General features: G+C 39.7%; 1 protein-coding gene across 2 annotated transcripts in view; it reads right to left on the reverse strand.

The window, feature by feature from the left end:
* Positions 1-5,016: 5,016 nt before the first annotated feature.
* The window catches only part of YLPM1 (YLP motif containing 1), a 76,866-nt gene continuing 60,770 nt past the window's right edge, over positions 5,017-21,112 (reverse strand). Inside the window, exons 19-21 of one of the 2 annotated variants that reach the window (XM_059373737.1) lie at positions 20,257-20,387; positions 5,755-5,937; positions 5,017-5,433 (exon numbers count right to left, since the gene is read on the reverse strand). In XM_059373737.1, coding sequence (XP_059229720.1) covers positions 5,791-5,937; positions 20,257-20,387 — 278 coding nt within the window. In that variant the 3' untranslated portion in view covers positions 5,017-5,433; positions 5,755-5,790. Of the gene's footprint in view, positions 5,434-5,754; positions 5,938-20,256; positions 20,388-21,112 lie in introns of those variants that run through there. The other variant, XM_059373738.1, reaches the window with a different exon arrangement.

A 21,112-nucleotide genomic window follows, 5' to 3' on the forward strand; every position in this document is an offset into this window, starting at 1 on the left:
CTTGAAATATAGGAGAAGGATCTGCGATCTAGATCAATGTTGTCAAAAACAAGAATGTGCATATTTGGTAGAAAGTGCAAGCTTCTTAAGTAGAAGACTCAAAGTCAAGTCCTTCCCTATACAATAAACCATTAAATCTATAAGCTCTTCATAGGATCACAGATGCAAGGTCCTGCTGGCAGGCAGAGGGCTGTGAATAACTCCAGAAGCTCAGCCCCGCTCAAGAGGAGGCTGGTGGACTGTGGTTTAATGTGAAACCAATGGAGCCTGAGAACGGGATCCCCATATTTGTGTCACTGAGGTGCACAAATATCCGGGTACAGGGGACAGTGGCCTGAGGATTTAACTTTCAGTCATGTGTGAACCAGGGACTCATCAGTCTCTCTGGCCCTCTAAGATGCATCATGATTCTTTGTCAGAATCCTATCACGCAGGATTTTCCAGGAAATAAGATCGGCCTTTGTCATTTCACTACGGCATCCCTTCTGATAGTTCCCCCCTGTGCTATGCTGACTCTCCAGTGCCTGTCACCCTCTGAGGATGTCTACGTAAAGGATGCCACTGATACTGTTCCTTCATTTCTAGAAATCAGGCAAGCATAGGAAGTGGCAGAGTGATGATGAGATATGAAATTCAAACTTTATAAGAGCAAAAGAGAGCATGGATATCCGTCAACAGAAACCTGCTATGTTAAATCACATGTTAAGGACATAGAGTCGTCTGCAGCTGTTAAAGGAAAAAGGGATGGAATGCTACTGAGCAGTACAAAGGAACAAAGTGCAAACAGGCAAATGCTACAGCTTGAATGAATGCCAAGAGAAGTCTGCCATGTGAAAAAAGGCCAAAGGTTCCATCTTAAATGATTTCATTTATATAACATTCTTTAAATGTTACAACTACAGAATGGGAGAACAGATTAATGGTTGCCCCGGGAGATGGGGGGGTATGAGGAAGATGGGGAATAGATGCACTATTTCATATGGCATATGGATACACAAACCTACACACGTGATGAAACTGCATGGAGATACACCTGCAGAACATACATTCCATGCCATGAAAAGAACAGAAATATAAATGAGCAATTGCTTACAAATTTTCAGTAAAGCTCCTTATAATACAAAGGTACCTTCGGGAAATTAAGGAAGGAGGGAGGGAAGAAGGAGAGAGGAGAGGATAGATGGGGTAGAAGAGAGGAAGAGGAGGGGAATGAGAATGGGAATGTTCCACACACAACATCTGAATGACCACCAAGACACACTATTGAAAAGAAGAAACAAAATAAGGTGGTTTGTGCAGCACTCTACCGTTTGAGTAAACAAAACCAAAAAATATTAATACTTAATGCTTATCCACAAAACCTTTCTGAAAGGAAGCAAAAGAAACAGGCAACACTGGTTACCTCTATTGATGGGATGTGGAAGGCTCAGGGTTACGAAGGAAGGAAGACTAATATATATGTCCTTGAACCTTCTGAATTTTATACCAGATGAATGTATCACAAAATTACTTTTTTTTCCCCCTTCAATTTATGAAAAAGCAAATCCCTGCTTCAGTGCTTTCACCTTTGTACACACCTGTGGACTGGCCACTGCTTCCTGTTACTACTTAGTACTTAGCCTTTGTACCAAAGCGTCTTAAGCGGCCATACTGGTTTTGAAGGTCAGTTTCACCACTTACCTGAAAATGCTTCTGAATTATTACTCTTCCACCCCTCCGCCCCCTCCCCCATGCACTATTTCATATGGCATAGCTTGGTTTATAGTAGCTGGCTATAAAAGGTGATTACTATCTTCAAGCCAAGTGAAAATTTTTGATTTCAAAAGCAAAAAAGGGAACAAACCAAGAAGTAATAACAAGCAGTTAACGACGATGATGATAAGCTACCAGTTTTTTACCTTCCACTCTGTGCTTGGTACTGGGCCAAGCAGCTTACAAGCGTCCTCTCAATTGACTACTCACAGCAACCTTTGCTGGGCAAGTTTTGTTATGTGCACTTCATAGATGAGGAAATGGAACCTCAGATAGGTTAAATGATTCGCTAGAACTAGAACGTGTACCAGGGTCTGTCAATACTAACAAGGAGGAATCATTCTTCTGTGGCTTAGTACAATTCATCTCCATTTTGATCGCTCTAAACTGTATCTGAAAGAGCCATACAATTTCCTGGTAACTGACGGCTTGTTACTTTCACAGTCCTACCTACCTGTGAGCCAGGATCTGGACAGCAATATTACCAAAGTACCTACAATTTGCAGTCAGCAGGATAAAATACTTAACATAAAAGCTGAGGTACCACCAAAGTAGGAAAACCTAGGTTGAAATTTTCAGTCAATCCAATTCAAAATTTAATACTCGGTTTGTCCAAGCAACCACCAGAATTCTTTCATGAAGGAAAGAAATTCAACCAGAAAATTTAAGATTTTTGTCTCTGTCAATAAGCTTCTGAATTAATCACTGATATCTAAAATCAAACATAACTTCTTTTTTTTTTTTTTTTTTTTTTTTTAAAGATTTTTTTTTTTTTTTTTACAGAGAGAAATCACAAGTAGGCAGAGAGGCAGGCCGAGAGAGAGAGAGAGGAGGAAGCAGGCTCCCTGCTGAGCAGAGAGCCCGATGCGGGACTCGATCCCAGGACCCTGAGATCATGACCTGAGTCGAAGGCAGCGGCTTAACCACTGAGCCACCCAGGCGCCCCCAAACATAACTTCTTAAAAATTATGTGAATCAAATAAGTGTCAACAGACTACTGTGTATAACTGATGGCTTTTGATCCCATAATCAGTCACGATGTATTCTGAATAAGCCAACTTAACCCTAAATAAAATTATTTCTAAATAGGAAAAATCTCTGCATCTCATCAAGCACAGCTGAATCACTAAAGTGAGATTTTTCACAGTTAGTTTAAAAGATGTGAAACATTAAAGATACCAGGAACTTTGCCCAACACCAGATTATTTTGTATTAAGACACAACACAGGATTTTAAATAAACTTAGTATGATTAAAATAAAATAAAATCTTAAAACACATAACACAGTTTTCTGAGATGATAAGGAAAACAATGTTAATAAGACAACTGTAAAATGCTAGCAAATAAATGGAACCCAAGTTTGGTCCTCTGTATTCCACGAGATATTTTAAGTATATATGTGTTATCAAGGCATTTTCTACAAACACCAAATTTCTCCAAGCTATTCTTGGGCTTTTGATTCTATTCTCCATCTAGTGAGATAATGCAAATTCAAGAATTTTTTTAACAGTCCCATTAGACTAACAAAGTCAAATATCAACTGACAGTCTTCATTATTTTCTTTTGGGGGCCCAGTCTTTTTTTCATTAATCTTCTTTCATTGAGGTTATTTGTTAGACCAACTTTCTTAAGTAGCCAACATTCTATGTTCGTCCCCTGTTGTTAATCTGTATCTTCCAAAAGCCAGCAGAGGCCATTTCTGACTCTGTTCCCTCTTCCCTATCCTCTTTAGTGTAAGATCGCAGACACAAAGCCACGGCTGTAAGGCAAAATATGGCAGATTTAAAGTGATTCATGAGTGATTACCACTTCTTATTTCATTGGAATTCTGAATACTGTTAGAACACAAAAAGGTTAAGAAAACTAAAGTAAAACAATCCTCTATAAGAACATATATATGCTTCCATTGTCTTCTGAACTAGAAAACATATTCTGGAAATACATTTTTTGGTAAGAAAAGACATTTGGTAGATTCAAGTGAGTCTACTGTACAAACAATAATTCTATGGGCTATCTTGTCATGTACCTTCACTCAACATCATAAAGGTGGCTGAGAAAGATGGGTCCATAGAAGTGCACTGTGGGCCAATAAGCAACCAGAGTAGCCTGTTCAATACTACAGACAGTGGAAGTTATCCAATATAGCAGATTATACATTCAACATTGACTTGTTAATGATCTCAAAGCCTCTTACATGTAAAACATTCAGAACTTCAGAGAGAGAAGAACAGAAAGTTTTCAGGATTCTCATTAAATTAGTCTTCAGTACTATAATTTCACATTCTTGAACCCAACGTGATACATACTATCTGAATGCTAATAAATATCATTTCTGGTCACACGGTATTTAATGTAGGTCATAAAATTAAAAGATTTTTGTCCATAGCCCAAAAGTGAATATTACAAAATATTCGAGCCTTTTGCGAACAAATTTACAACTTGCTGAGTTGGATTACAAAGTGGAAATGGTGTTTGAGGAAAAAAGCTCCTGTCTTCTCTCATGTTAGAAAATGATGTTTCTTTCTTTGCAGAATGGGAAAGGTAAAAGAGGTTTTTCTTTGTTTGTTTGTTTGTTTTTTGTTTTTAAATTGGAATGGTATTTGGGTGTTAGGTCTGTGAATTTCTCGGTTCCACCTCATAGTATCCACACGAGAGGAAACTCTGTGCAGAAGTCCATGCTTTCCAATAACGAGCTATCTGGCAAGAACCTGAAAACCTGACAGGCTTAGAGGCTGCCTGCCAGAGGGCTGCGTGTCTCCGTACTCGTCCTCCCCTGAAATCTTGATGAAAACATCAACGATTCAAGTTTAAGGATAAGGCAACAAGTTCCGAAGTTCTATGGAGTTCATCAGTTCTGCCCACCAGGAATCAAATCCAGATGAGGGAAAAATCAAAGTAAACACAGCATGAAGGGACAAAGTGGAAAGAAGGAGGAACAACAAGAGGATCCAAAAAATAAAACAATGAAACATCAAGCTGTAACTGATGTACTCCAGGGAACCGACACTTGGAAGAAAAGGAGGACAGGGTACTGGCAGTCATCTCTTCAAGTCTTCAAGGCGCAAAGATAGAGAATGAAATCAGCCATCAAACAAAGATCACTGAGAGCCCTCCTTGTGCTTACAGTATGTGCTATGGAGTCACTAAGCTATATAACATTCAATCGGAAAGAGGTTTTGGATGTTCGGCTAGCACGTAATTAGAACACACCATATTAAAAGAGCAGTAAAAAATAAAGTTAAGAAAACAAGAGAAAGGGGCCCATGCTGTATAGCCCATGAATCTCATCGGCTTTATCGTGAAAGTTTATTGTTTTTAATCCTAGTACAATCAGCTACCAGTTACATACAGTAAAAAACAAAAACAGCCACAAAGCAATGATGATAGAGATAGTCTGTGACATTGTACAGCGGAGGAAATGTTTTCTGTTGGAATCCTCCAGCAGACCCTCCACCTGGCTTCAGCAGTTAAGCTATCACTCCCTCCCTCCCCAAAATAGTTAAAAAGAAAAATTAATGTCTTGCTTGGGTACAGCAAGATTCTAATACCTCTTGGGGACACTGGAGAACTTTAAAAAACTAAAGTGGTAGAAACAAAACAAAAATCGAAACGTGGAAGGCAAGGTGACACACAACGAAGCTCCATGAGGTCGTGGCTTCAGATCACCTCAAAGCGAACCACCTGGAAAGAAAAGAAAAGGCTGTCATGCCACGGAGCAGCAGGCAGAAAATCCAGTAGACTCTAGTATCGCATCATTCCACTCCTCAAATCTATAGAATCCAAGCTTTTCTCAACTCTTGTATTAAGGGAGCCAGGTTGCAGAAAATTTCCCCTTTTCCAACACCGTGCACTATAAATGTTGGCAAGAAGCACATACTTACTGTTTTAAGAACCAGAAAATAATACAAGGGAAGCATTTTTAGCAAAGCATGCTGTCTCCTTTATCTCAAACCCTTCAAAACAACCACTCAGTAGGCTATTTATACGATTGTGCAATCTTACCTTAGAGGAACAATGACTCCGTTCAAAAACTAAGTATCATATATATTTGGTTCGATTGAGGGCTTTCTCAGCCAGGTGACCACTTTCATCTGTGATCTTCTCCCAATCAGTCTGTCCGACCACAAAACCTATGGCCCTTTTCCTATCTGCGTCCTTCTTTTCTTCCAGGTCCGCCCATCTCACCTAGAAAGAACACAGCGTTAGGCTGGGCTTTAGGGAAAATAAATATGGAAAGAGCTTCTTCACTCTCTGGATAGTCTAAGGGATGGGGTAACTAATCTGAAACCAAGAGATAAAAATATTAGGAATTAACTGGGGAGAAGCGGAAAAAGCCATGTAAGTTACAGAAAGCAAACTCTGGTCAGTTACCAAGTGCTAACCCTTCTAGCTCCTGAACAGTTCAGCTTTCAGCTCAGTCCTGGCGCCTACCTTTCCTCTGTCTCTCTCCTTTGTGGTTCGCTGATCTTACTTTTCCCTCTGCCTAGTCTTCCTACCTTACATGCTCAGTCCCTCCAACCCATTCTGCCAGAGTGATCCCAAAATACACACGGTTATGACTCTCACCTGCTTTAAATCTTTCCCCTGCCTAAAAAATAAAATCTAAGCACACAGGTCCCTCTGGATTTGGCCCTGTCTACTCTTCAGTGGTGTTTCTGGGCAGTGCCTACAGCCTTTTATATAAGCAGTACGAAATTACTTCTAGCTCTCAGAGCACCTGGAGCCATTTCCCATCTCTGTAATTGTGCATATACTCGTCTCCTTCCTGAAATGCCCTAACTCTGTCCACCTGCCATAAGTGTAATCAGGTACCCCTGCTTTATCTTTCTTGTTCTTTGCCAATCAAATAATTAATCAATCATTGCTTCCTTAGAGCTACTTCTGGATTTTGACATGTTCATTTTTGAACTTTCACACTATATTGCAATGATCTATTTATAGACCTGTCTTCCCTAAGAGACTAAAAATACCCTAGATCAGTGGACTTTTATTTATCTCTACACAACAAATATTTCTTGAAATCTAAACTTAGAAAATAGGGAGCTGTTACTATTTTCATTCATGAGATAAAGAGATGAAGAGATGGACTCAACTGTTAGCATTTATGGAAATACGTAGATTTTAACTACAAATACATATAGATCAGGGATATTTCCCTTGGTTGGTATTCTGATATTTTTAGAATATAAGCAAATACATTTTCAATTTCAGTAATATATCAAATATAGATTCTTATATAAACAATTAAAAAATAAGTAGATATATTCTGCATAAGCTGAAATACTTGAGAAACTATGAAACTGTGGACATAGCACCAAAGTCTGCAGAGATTGTATACATATTTTTAAAGATTTTATTTATTTAACAGAAAGAGTGAGCACGAGTAGCAGGAGCATCAGACAGAGAGAGAGGGAAAAGTGGGCTCTCAGTGGGGAGCCTGACACAGGGCTAGATCCCAGGACCCTGGGATCATGACCTGAACTGAAGGCAGATGCCCAAGAACTGAGCCACCCAGGAGCCTCATGCAGAGATTGTATTTTTAAAAAAGATTTATTTGAGAGAGAAGAAGAGAACATAAGCACACAAGTGGGAGGGGTAGGGAGAGGGAGGGAGAATTTCAAGCAGACTCTGCACTGAGCTTGGAGCCTGACATGGGGCTTGATCTCACAACCCTGACATCATGACCTGAGCTGAAACCAAGAGGTGAACACTTAACTGACTGCACCACCCAGGCACCCCTAAGATTGTATTTTATTATTTATTTATTTATTTGACAGAGACACAGCGAGAGAAGGAACACAAGCAGAGGGAGTGGGAGAGGGAGAAGCAGGCTTCCCGCCAAGCAGGGAGCTTGATGTGGGGCTCGATCCCAGGACCCTGGGATCATGACCTGAGCCGAAGGCAGCTGCTTAACAACTGAGCCACCCTGGGGCCCCATAAGATTGTACTTTAAATTTAGCTTGTGATTTATTATCTGTGACAAGAAAACCAGAGCATGCATACTCCATGCTCTTCATACTGGACACAGAAATGCAACTGCTCTTACAGGTGCACTGACCTTCCCTATTACCAAAATGAAATGACTAGGCTTCTCCAAACAGCAAGCACTTGGTCAAAGAGAAGATAAGTAGTAATAGGAATGGGGAAAATTGGTAACACAATTAAAAAGTTTTTTTTTTTTTTAAAGATTTTATTTATTATTTATTTGACCGAGAGAGAAATCACAAGTAGGCGGAGAGTCAGGCAGAGAGAGAGAGAGAAGCAGGCTCCCGCTGAGCAAAGAGCCCGATGCGGGGCTCGATCCCAGGACACTGAGATCATGACCTGAGCCGAAGGCAGCGGCTTAATCCACTGAGCCACCCAGGCGCCCCAAAAAGTTTTTTTTTCTTTAAAGATTTTATGTATATTCGACAGAGAGAGGGAATATAAGCAGGGGCAGGGACAGAGGGGCAGAGGAAGATGGGGAAGCAGGCTCTCCCCATTGATCAGGGAGCCTGATGCAAGGGTTGATCCCAGGACCCTGAGATCATGACCTGAGCGAAAGACAGACACTTAAGCAACTGAACCACTCAGGCGCCCCAAGCCCAACTCTTTTTAAAGCAGATTTTTAGTGGGTAAAAAACCTAAATTTCCTTCATAGCCTTTAGTAGAATAAATAAATAAATAAGCCTAAATAATGTGGGCTTTTTGTATACAGAGCTCTCTGGGCTTTCTGCTATGGATTTAAGCTAACTGTATTTATTTTGATAGATTCATACACTTGGGATCAAGGGGACACATTTTAGCAAAAATGATTATGGTTAAGGGGAATGAAGAATGGACAGACTGCGGGTGCCTGAGTGGCTCAGTGGGTTTATCCTCTGCCTTCAGCTCAGGTCCTGATCCCGCATCGGGCTCTCTGCTCTGCAGGAAGCCTGCTTCCCCCTCTCTCTCTGCCTGCCTACTTGTGATCTCTCTCTCTGTGTCAAATAAATTAAAAAAAAAAAAAAAAAAAGAATGGACAGATTGTGGCCACCGAAGAAAGAAATGGTAAATAGTCCACAGTACATCTTTGGTACAGAGTACACACTGGTCCATCTTACCCTGAATAAACTAAGAACTAACTTTTAAGTCTGTAGCTTAAATTAAGTCTTTAAAACTCAGATAAAATAAAGAACATAGGATTAGAATAAAAAGTATGTAATTGTTTTTTAAATAAGCAATATGTTTTAGAACCAATGCCCACAATTTTTTTTTTTTTTTTTTTTTTTTTTTTTTTTTTTAAGATTTTATTTATTTATTTGACAGAGAGAAATCACAAGTAGATGGAGAGGCAGGCAGAGAGAGAGAGGGAAGCAGGCTCTCCGCTGAGCAGAGAGCCCGATGCGGGACTCGATCCCAGGACTCTGAGATCATGACCTGAGCCGAAGGCAGCGGCTCAACCCACTGAGCCACCCAGGCGCCCGCAATGCCCACAATTTTAAGTTGAAATTAAAATATTTTGGGGTGCTAAGTCGGTTAAGCATCTGCTTTTGGCTCAGGTCATAATTCCAGGGTCCTGGGATCAAGCCTCGAATCGGGTTTTTTGTTCCTCAAGGAGCCGTCTTCTCCCTCTCCCTTTGCCTACCACATCCCTGCTTGTGCCCGCTCTCTCTCTGTCAAATACATTAAAAAAATCTTTTATTTATTTTTTTAAAAAAGATTTTATTTATGTATTTGACGGACAGAAACAGCCAGAGAGGGAACACAAGCAGTGGGAGTTGGAGAGGGAGAAGCAGGCTTTTCACCAAGCAGGGAGCCTGATACAGGGCTCCATCCCAGGACCCTGGGATTGTGACCCAAGTTGAAGGCAGATGCTTAATGGCTGAGCCACCCAGGTGCCCCCATAAATAAATTCTTTAAAAAACAAATAAATAAAATATTTTGGAAACTACTGTATTTTGTTCGAATCTTTAATATACACTGGTGCTATATTAACATTATTTATTTGCATCTTGGACTCCTCCACTGGAGGTCTGCTCTAAGAGGCCTCATTTGCAGATCTGACACATACTCAACACTGTAGAATGAATGAATGAATACCAAAACACTAACTATCGGAGCAGAACAATGCTTTCAACTTGAAATGGTTTCTTAAATGTCAGTGCCTCTCTTAATCTTCCCAGAGGTACTTTAACTGAGATTTACCATCTTTCTTTTTTTTTTTTTTTTTGGCCATTTATCTTAACCATTAAAAAATGTACAATACAGAAAAGTCTTGACTAACACTCAAAGGTTTGAGGTATATACGTTTCAGCCACTATCACTAAAAATATTTCTAAAATGTGTGAGTCCTGCAAACGAGGGAACGGTTCACCTTCCATTCATCAAAGAAACACAAAGTCCACTGGAGCTACCATTTTATGCCCAACTAAGCAACCAAAATTTTTAAAATATAAATTATATTTTAAAAATAAAGCATTTTCATAAAATTCTACTTACGATTAACCCTATAGAACTACCTTCTTGTTACAGTAGACATTAATCCTAGCAGCCTGCCTGGTATTCGTAAAAAAAAAAAAAAAAAAACCTCAATTATAAAGCAAGCAAGAGATGCCAGAAAAGGAGTAAGTTATGAATTCTGCATTAGTTGCTACCCGCAGGAGCTCCTTGTGGTCTGGTGTTGATTTGGTGAGTGGTTTTAGAGTTACAAACTCTTTGAGATGAGGATATGAGGCAGGGGAGGGGTCACAGATAAGCCACTTTAAAGAACTAGGATGTGGGAGTTAAGAAGATGGCAGCAAAGTAGGACCACCCTAGGCTCACCTTGACCCACAAATACAACTAGATAACTACCAAATCATCCTAAATAGGGGCGCCTGGGTGGCTCAGTGGGTTAAAGCCTCTGCCTTTGAGTCAGGTCATGATCCTAGGGTCCTGATCCCAGGATTCTGGGATGGAGCCCCACATCATTGGGCTCTCTGCTCAGCAGAGAGCCTGCTTCCTCCTCTCTCTCGATGCCTGCCTCTCTGCCTACTTGTGATCTCTTGTCTGTCAAATAAATAAATAAAATCTTTGGGGAAGAGTCATCCTAGATACACCAGAAATCAAGCTGAAGACTGGCAGAACAAACCACACAACTAAAGGTAGAGGAGAGGCCACAATGAAGAAGGTAGAAAGTGTGAAGAGGTGGTTTGGGAGAGAAATGGATGTCAGCTGCTGTGGTGGGGAGGGAGCAGTGGTCAGGGAGAGGGGGAGAGACATACTAACACACTGGGGAGTGCAGGGGAAAACAAATCCCCATCTAATTGTCTTGGAAAGCAAGAGGGGCTGAATTTCATGACTTCTGGTAATGGAGTTTCAAAAATCAGCAGGCTTGGCTGGAAGACGCCCTGAGGGCATTGCCCTGCTCTTGGAGAGAAGGCAGGCAAGCGTGCAGCATGGTAACAGCAATCTGAAAAGTGCCTGTGGCATACAGTGTGAAGGTCATTTGCTCATCTTGGAGCACATCCCAGAGAGAGCATTCACAGAGAGAGACTCCTCTGGAAACAAGGAACTGGCCAGCACCATTTCCCTCCCCTGCCCCGGAAACACAAGCGCAGGACTACCTGTGGGAACCAGCACAGCACTGACACCCAACACTTGACACTCACTACCGAACTTGCCTAACCCGAGACCCCTCCCCAACCCGAGACCCCTCCCCACTCTGTGCATGCACAAACTCTGGTGGGCCTGCCTCAGTCCCAGCAAGCAGAAACCCTCTCCCCAATACTGAACCAAAAGTCTGGCTCACGCTGCCATCTCCAGAGGCAGGAGTTTTGCAGAGCTTTAGTTCTGGCAGTGGGGGCAAAAGGTCTCATTTCACAAACTGACCACAGCACACCTAGTTAAAACGTACTACATTCAGGCCAGGGACCTAACACTGCCCACAACTGGCAAAGAGCCTCTGCAGATAACTAGCCTGAAGGATAAAATGGCTAGGACAAAAGAGCAGACCATATGCAGCATATACTCCCAGAAGCATATACTCCCGGAAGTGCCAGGCCTTGGGGAATAGGGGACACAGTGCAGGGCACCACAGGACCTCTTCTTCATATGGCCATTACCCTCAAGAATGTGAGCTGTAGCTGACTTTCCTAACACAGAGAAAGAGGCACAGAGAGTTAGACAAAATGAGAAAACAGAAATTTATCCTAAAGTAGAGAACAAGGACAGGGCCAGAAATCTAAGCAAAACAGATATAAGTAACATGCCCAATAAAGAATTTGAACTAATGATCATAAAGATACTCACTGGATCTGAGAAAAGAGTGGAGGACATCAGTGAGACCCTTAGCAGAGAGAGAGAAGGAATAGCACAGCAGAAATAAAGAGTACAATAAATGAAATGAGAAACATGCTTGAGGGAATGAACAGCAGGATGGAAGAAGAGGAAGAAGGAATGAGTGGTCTAAGGAGACTGAGTAATGGAAAGTAATCGGGCTGAACAAAGGAGACAAAAACAATTATGCAAAATGAGAATAGTCTTCGGGCACTCAGTGACTCTATCAAATGTAATAACATTCTTATTATAGGAGTCTCAGAAGACGGAGAGAGACAAGAGGGGACAGAAAATTTATTTGAAGAAAGAACTCCCACCAAAATCAACAAAAGCAGATCCACACTAAGACATATTGTAATTAAACTGGCAAAATATAATAATAAAGAAAAAGTCTTAAAAGGAACAAGACAAAAGAAGGCAGTAACTTACAAGGGAAAACTCATAAGGTTAGCAGGAGATTTTTCAGCAGATAACTTCCAAGCCAGAAGACAGTGGCATGATATATTCAAAGTGCTAAATGGGGAAAATCTGCTGCAGAGAATACACTATTTAGTAAGGCTATCATTCAGAAAAGAGAGATAGAGACAAACAAAAAACAAGGGAGTTCATGATCAGTAAACCAGCCCTACAAGAAATATTAAAGGGGACTCTGACTGGAAAGGAGAGCAAAAGTGACAGTATAAAGGTAAGAAACACAAAAGCAATAAAAATGAATATTTCTGTTAAAAAATCAGTCAAGGTGGGGCGCCTGGGTAGCTCAGTTGGTTGAGCAACTGCCTTCAGCTCAGCTCATGATCCTGGAGTCCCAGGATCAAGTCCCGCGTTGGGCTCCTTGCTCAGCAGGGGGTCTGCTGCTCTCTCTGCCCCTTCCCTCCTCATGTTCTCGCTCTCATTCTCTCTCTCTCTCTCTCAAGTAAAGAAATAAATAAAATCTTTAAAAAAACCAGTCAAGGAACTCACAAAATAAAAAGATGTATAATATTATAACATATACTTAAAATGTGGGGAGGAAAGGCAAAAAGAATAAGTTCAAACTTAAATGACTATATAGACTGCTACATGCAAAAGAGGTTATAAGCAAACCTAAAGATAACCATATATCAAAAACCACTAATAAATATGCAAAGAATGAGGAGAATGAAATCAAATACATCACTAAAGAAAATCAGCAAACCATGAGAGAAAGACAAGAAAGGATCAGAGAATACCTTCAGAAACAACCATAAAACATAATAAAATGACAATGAAAACATATTTGTCAATAATTATACTGAATGTAAATGGACTAAATGCTCCATTCAAAAGACATATGGTGATGGGATAGATTAAAAAAAAAAATGAGACCCATCTATATGCTGCCTATAAGAGACTCATTTTAGACCTAAAGATACCTGCAGATTGAAAATGAGGGGATAGAGAAATATCTATCCTGCAAATGGATGTCAAAAGAAAGCCAGAGTAGCAATACTTACATTGGACAAAATACTTTAAAACAAAGATTGTAGGGGCACCTCGGTGGCTCAGTGGGTTAAAGACTCTGCCTTCTGCTCAGGTCAAGATCCCAGGGTCCTGGGATCGAGGCCCACATCGGGCTCTCCGCTTAGCAGGGAGCCTGCTTCCTCCTCTCTCTCTCTCTATGCCTGCCTCTCTGCCTACTTGTGATCTCTGTCAAATAAATAAATAAAATCTTTAAAAACAAAAACCAAAAAACCCAATGACTGAAACAAGAGATAAAGAAGGACCTAATAATAACAACGAAAGAGACAATCCAACAAGAAGATATAACAACTGTAAATATTTACACACCCAACAAGGGAACACCTAAATACATAAAACAGTTAATAACACTAAAGGAACTAATCAATAATACAGTAATAGTAGGGGACTTTAACACCCCTCTTATCAATAGATCATCTAAACAGAAAATCAACAAGGAAACAGTGGCTTTGAATGACACTTTGGAACAGATGGATTTAACAGACATATTCAGAACATTCCAGCCTAGAACAGCAGAACACATTCTTTTCAAGTACATATGGAACATTCTCCAGAAGAGACCACATATTTAGCCCACAAAACAAGCCTCAACAAATTCAAGATGAAAGTCATACCATTCATCTTTTCTGACCACAATGCTATGAAACTAAAAGTCAACCACAGGAAAAAATCTGGAAAGAGCACAGATATGTGGAGGTTAAATAATGTGCTACTGTGAATGAATGGGTCAAATAGGAAATAAAAGAAGAAATTTAAAAAGTATATGGAAACTAATGAAAATGAAAATACAACAGACCAAAACTTCTGGGATGCAGCAGAAGCGGTTCTAAGAGAGAAGTATAAAATATTATAGGCATACCTCAAGAAGAAAAACCTCAAACAACTTAATCTGACACCTAAAGGAGCTAGGATAAAAAGAACAAACAAAACGTAAAACCAGAAGAAGAAAGGAAATAATAAACATGAGAACAGAAATAAGTGATACAGAAACTAAAAAAACAATAGAACAGACCAATGAAACCAGCAACTAGTTCAATATCAATCAGTATCAATTAAATCGATAAACCTCCAGCCAGCCTTACCAAGTAAAAAAGAGAAAGGACTCAAAATCACAAATGAGAGAGGAGAAATAAAAACCAACACAACAGAAATACAAACAATTATATGTGAGTATTATGAAAAACTATATGCCAACAAACCCAGACAACCTAGAGGAAGTAGATAAATTCCTAGAAACAAACAAACTACCAAAACTGAAACAGTAAGAAATAGAAAAATTGAACAGACTGATAACCAGCAAAGAAATGGAATCAGGAATAAAAAAACTGCCAACAAACAAAAGTCCAGGACCAGATGGCTTCACGGGCAAATTCTACCAAACACTTAAAGAAAGAGTTAATAGCTATTCTTCTCAAACTATTCCAAAAAACAGAAAAGGAAAACTTCCATATTCATCCTATGAGGCAGCATTATTCTCTTAACAAAACCAGAGAAAGACACCACTAAAAAAGAGATCTATAGCCCAATATCCCTGATGAATGTAGATGTAAAATTCTCAACAAAATACTAGCAAACTGAATCCAGCAACACATTAGAAAAAATCATTCACCACAAGCAAGTGGAATTTATTCCTGGGTTTCCAGGGTAATTCACATTTGCACATCAACCAATGTCACATCAATAAGATAAAGGAAAAGAACCATATGATCATTTCAACAGATGGAGAAAAAGCATTTGACAAAGTACAACATCCATTTATGATAGAAACCCTCAACAAATTAGGTTTAGAGGGAACACAACTCAACATAATAAAGGCCATATATGAAAAAAACCACAGCCCGTATCATCCTTAATGGGAAAAAACGGAGAGGACAGAAACAAAACAAGGATATTCACTCTCACTACTTTTACTCAACATAGTTCTAGAAGTCCTAGGCACAGCAATCAGACAACAAAAAGGAAAAAAAGGCATCTAAGTCAGTAAGTAAGCAGTAAAACTTTCCCTATTTGCAGACATGATACTACATAAAGAAAATCTGAAAGACTCCACCGAAAAACTACTACACGAATTTAGCAAAGTCACAGGATACAAAAATCAATGTGCAGAAATCTTCTACACTTCTATAAACCAATAATGAAACTGCAGCAAAAGAAATTAAGAAAACAATCCCATTTACAACTGCACCAAAAAGATACCCAGGAATAAACCTAGCCAAAGAAGTGAAAGACCCGTACTCTGAAAACTATAAAACACTAATGAAAGAAACTGAAGATGACACAAAGAAATGGGAAGACATCCCATTCTAATGGATTAAAAGAACAAATCTTGTTAAAATGCCTATACTCTATCCTAAGCAATCTACACATTTAATGCAATCCCTATCAAAATCGCAACATCATTTTTCTCAGAACTAGAACATCAATTCTAAAATGTGTATGGAACCACAAAAGATCCCAAATAGCCAAAGCAATCTTGAAAAAGCAAAGCAAAGCTGGAGGCATCACAATTCTGGACTTCAAGTTAAATTAAAGCTGCAATAATTGAAACCGTATGGTACTGGCACAAAAACAGACACACAGATCAATGAACAGAATAGAAAACCCAGAAATGAATCTACCTACCTACCTACCATTTATAACGGTCAACATAAGTTGGCCATTAATATGGTCAACTAATCTTCAACAAAGCAGGAAAGAATATCTAATGGGAAAAAGTCTCCTCAACAAATGGTGTTGGAAAAACTGGATAGCACCATGTAAAAGAAAGAAACTGGACCATGTTTCATACACAAAAATAAATTCAAAATGAATTAAAGATCTAAATGTGAGACTAGAAACCACAAAAATCCTAAAAGAGAACACACACAGTAACTTCTATGACACGGGCTATAGTAACCTCTTCCTGGTCTTCTAAGGCAAGGGAAACAAGAGCAAAAATAAACTACTGGGACTACTTTAAAACAAAAAGTTTCTGCACAGCAAAGGAAACAATCAACAAAACTAAAAGACAACTTATGGAATGGAAGATATTTGCAAATGACATATCCAATAATGGGTTAGTATCCACATACTGATAAAACTGATAAACTGATAAAACTCAAGAACCAAAAACCAAATAATCCAATTAAAACATGGGCAGATGATATGAACAGACATTTCTCCAAAGACACACAAGATGGCCAACAGACACATGAAAAGATGCTCATCATCACTTATCATCAAGGGAAATGCAAATCAAAACTACAGTGAGGGCGCCTGGGTGGCTCAGTTAGTTAAGCAACTGCCTTTGGCTCAGGTCACGGTCCTGGAGTCCTAGGATCAAGTCCCGCATCAGGCTCCCAGCAAAACGGGGAGTCTGCTTCTCCCTCTGACCTTCTCAACTCTCATGCTCTCTCTCACTGTCTCTCTCTCAAATAAATAAATAAAATCTTAAAAAAAAACTATAATGAGATATCACCTCAAACCCGTCAGAATGGCTAAAATCAACAGCACAAGAAACAGCAGGTGTTGGCAAGGATGTGGAGAAAGAGGAACACTTATACACTATTGGTGGGAACGCAAGCTGGCGCAGCCACTGTGAAAAACAGTATGGAGGTTCCTCCAAAGTTAAAAATACAACTACCCTATAATCTAGCAATTGCACTACTGGGTATTTATCCAAAGAATATAAAAACACTAATTCAAAGGGAAACATGTACTTCTATGTTTACAAAAGCATTATTTACAATAACCAAATTATGCAAGCAGCCTAAGTGTCCACTGATTAAGGAGTGGATAAAGATATGGGGTGTGTGTGTGTGTGTATGTAAATAATGCTAAGTGAAATAAGTAAGTCAGAGAAAGACAGATATTATACGGTTTTACTCATATGTGGAATTTAAGAAACAAATGATCAAAGGGGAAAAAAGACAGAGACAGAGAAAAGTTGAAAAAAAGACTCTTAGAGCACCTGGGTGGCTCAGTCAGTTGAGTACCCGACCCTTGGTTTGGGTTTGGGTCATGATCTAATGGGTCCTGAGATCAAGCCCTGTTTTGGGCTCTACGCTCAGTGCAGAGTCTGCTTGAGATTCTCTCCCTCTTTCTCTGCCCCCACCCTACTTATGCTCTTTCTCTCTCTCTCTCTCAAATAAATAAATAAATAAATAAAATCTTAAAAAAAAAAAGAAAAAAAGAAAAAAAGAAACAGACTCTCAAGTATAAAGGACAAACTGAGGATTACCAGAGGGGAGGTGATGGGGGGTGGGGGGAAGGGGTGAAATAGTCCATGGGGATTAAGGAGTGCACTTGTCATGGTGAGCACCAGCTGCTGAATGGAAGTACTGAATTACTACATTGTACACTTCTAAAACTAGTATGACATGGTATGTTAACTAACTGGAATTAAAATAAAAACTTAAAAAAAAAAAACAACTAGGATATGCACAGCCTACTTCTCTTTGTTCACCCAGCTTACACAGTAAATTACATGGGATCACATACTCCATAGAGTAATAGTTATTTGACTAAAAATAAACCAGAGAAAATATTTGTCATTTGAGATTATTTATTGTTAACTATACCAAATTATTATTCCCAAGGAGGGGCTATTTCTAATTCTTTTTTTTTTCCCTCCAAAGGGAGTTTCTAAATTTTTTTAAATTCATTTATTTGTCAGAGAGAGAGAGAACACAAGCAGAGATAGAAGCTGACAGAGAGAGAAGCAAGCTCCCTGTTGAGCAAGGAGCCTGATGCAGGACTTGATCCCAGGACCCTGGGATCCTGACCTGAGCCGAAGGCAGACGCTTAACGGACTGAGCCACCCAGGCGCCCTGAGCTATTTCTAATTCTATTGCTCCAACTTTAAAACTGGAATAGGAGGAATCAACACAGGTAGTGCCTGGATGGAGTGAGGCACACAGTAGGCCCCTAATCTCTGTTTTCCCTCCTTTCCAGTTACATGGGCACGGGTGGGCCTAGGGGCCATCTGAACTATTTAAAAGAGTTTGGAAAACTGGAGTTCTTTGTAATGTTATCCAATATAATGAAGTGTTACTGGCATTTTTATTCTCTTACAATAAATACTCTTTCAATATTAAAAGTACTGCAGAAATCCATAAAAAAGAAACGATGTGTAAAGATAAAGAAATGACACACAACGTCATCTTAATTAAGGAAATGCAGATGCCATTTTTGTCTTACCTATCAAATTGCCAAAAGTTTAAAAGTCTGATAATAGCACCTTCAGTGTAAGTGTGGAAAAACAGGCATTTACTTACATGTGGGTGTATGAACAGATGTAATCTTTTTGGAAAGAGAGCTCACAGTATTAGTCAAACTGACAGAAGATTGCAGCTTTAGTGCTATCTACCCTAGGGATATACTTTCAAAACGATGGCAAAAACATATGCAGCACAACTTTCCCCATAGTATTTACATTAACAATACAGTGAAAACAGCTAAGTATCCACCAGTAAGGGACCCGATAACTGTACAACCAAACATTAGGAAGCTATTTAAAAAGAATGGTAGGTCTGTATATACTTAAAATAGGAAGACCAAGACATATTAGCTAGAAAAGGCTTATCCAGATCATATATAATATGATTTTTTACTTTGTTAATTTTGTTTTAAAAGATATACACAAAGGTCACTTTTCCTAAATTTAATGTCTGTATGATGTTTTGGTTACATTTCTCTGCTCCTTTTCATTACAAACTTCATCAAAAAGGTGTCTCTATCTGCTGTTCTACAGTTCATATCCTAGTACTTCTTTAGTCTGCTAAAGAAGAGAGTTAAAGTTAAAAGCCCTAAAGGGCTTGGTGCCCTTTAACTCTCTAAGAAAGCTTGACTGATTACTGATCAATCAGTGATCTCCATGTTGCCAAACCTAATCGCCATTTCTCTGTTCCCAATTTACTTGCCTTCTCTGTATCATTTAAGAATTAATGACTCTCTACTTCTTGAAACATTCACCTCCACGTGAATTTCTAAATTTTGAGGTCCTGGGTCTTACTATCATTTCTAACTTAAATGGTCCCGCACTGACCTCGTTTTTTAGTCTCAAACTGGACTCCCCTGGTTTTCTCTGACTCAGTAAATGGCACCACACACATGGCGTGCTTATGGCCAGAACCCTGAAGATTCACCTTTGCTTCCAACCACTCCTGGACCCTCTATATCTAACCCACTAGGAAATCCTACAGATTCTTGGGGCGCCTGGGCGGCTCAGATGGTTAAGCATCTCACTCCTGATGTCAGCTCAGGTTATGACCTGATGGTCGTGGGATCAAGCCTCTCGTGGTCATGGGAGCCCCTCTGTGCTCAGCAGGGAGTCTTCTTGAGATCCTCTCTCTTCCCTCTGCCCCTCCCTCCCCTGTACTCACTTTCTCTCACATAAATAAATAAATCTTAAAAGAAAAAAAAAAAAAAAAGAACTCCACAGATTCTCTTCAACACCTGCACCTGGCTATTGTGCCCCAGGACAAAACAGCACAAGTGGCCACTTCAAATTCCGTTAAGATTGACAATGTGCTGGCCATGAGAGTCTGTTCCCCCTTTTTAAAGTTACCTGTGCATTTTAACCTGATAATTTGTAAGGTCTGACTCCTTCTTTTGATCTGTAATATGATATAGTATCAATTAAATCACTCTAAAAAACAGTATTCATATTCTTATCTGCCTATAACCTTCTAGAACCAGCTGCCTAAAGGAGCCCTTCACCTAATGGCAATTATTGACAAAGTCTCTTACCCTCTTCTTTCCAGGTTCAGAAGCACGAGTGTCATAATCATCAGGGAGCTGAAGATAATCCTCCATTCTGCTGGCAATTGCCTCCCAGTCACGTTTCCTTTTAGTACCAGTTCTCAAGCCATCCAACTTGTCTGAGGGACAAACACAGAGCCGCAGCATTAAGGAGGAGTGTGAGTTTGCACACAACACACAAACAAAGGAAAAGAAGTCTGGAACACTGTCAGAGGGCAGGGCCACATTTTTGAGAGCAGCATCGCTTGCAGATCCAAACTATCTTCTTGGCCGAGGTAACAGTTCTGGGCAAATTCCATTGTTTATCTGGTGTTCTCACTGGCAGGCATTACATTACAAAGTTGGTTTAAGTAACAAACACGGGCAGGGCAAAAAAAGTCACTTGTCTCCTGGCCTCCCACCCCACCAAATCACACTTCAGCTCTTGTGTTCTGAAGGAAAATGCGGAGACGGGTTTTTCTAAAAGCTATTTCTTCTACTCTTTTTTTTTTTTTTCCTTTAACGCAATATTAACACCACCCATTTGATCTGTAATCATGTGTGATACCGTGTCTTATGAAAAGTAGGTAGTGGGCGCCTGGGTGGCTCAGTGGGTTAAGCCGCTGCCTTCGGCTCAGGTCATGATCTCAGGGTCCTGGGATCGAGTCCCACATCGGGCTCTCTGCTCAGCAGGGAGCCTGCTTCCTCCTCTCTCTCTCTGCCTGCCTCTCTGCCTACTTGTGATCTCTCTCTGTCAAATAAATAAATAAAATCTTTAAAAAAAAAAAAAAAAAAAAAAAAAAGAAAAGTAGGTAGTACCAACAACTTAATGAGCCAAGCTAATGTTTAAAAAGGTTTTCGATTA

Source organism: Mustela nigripes, chromosome 13 (genome assembly GCF_022355385.1).
Source record: "Mustela nigripes isolate SB6536 chromosome 13, MUSNIG.SB6536, whole genome shotgun sequence".
In the NCBI taxonomy this organism is placed as follows: domain Eukaryota; kingdom Metazoa; phylum Chordata; class Mammalia; order Carnivora; family Mustelidae; genus Mustela; species Mustela nigripes.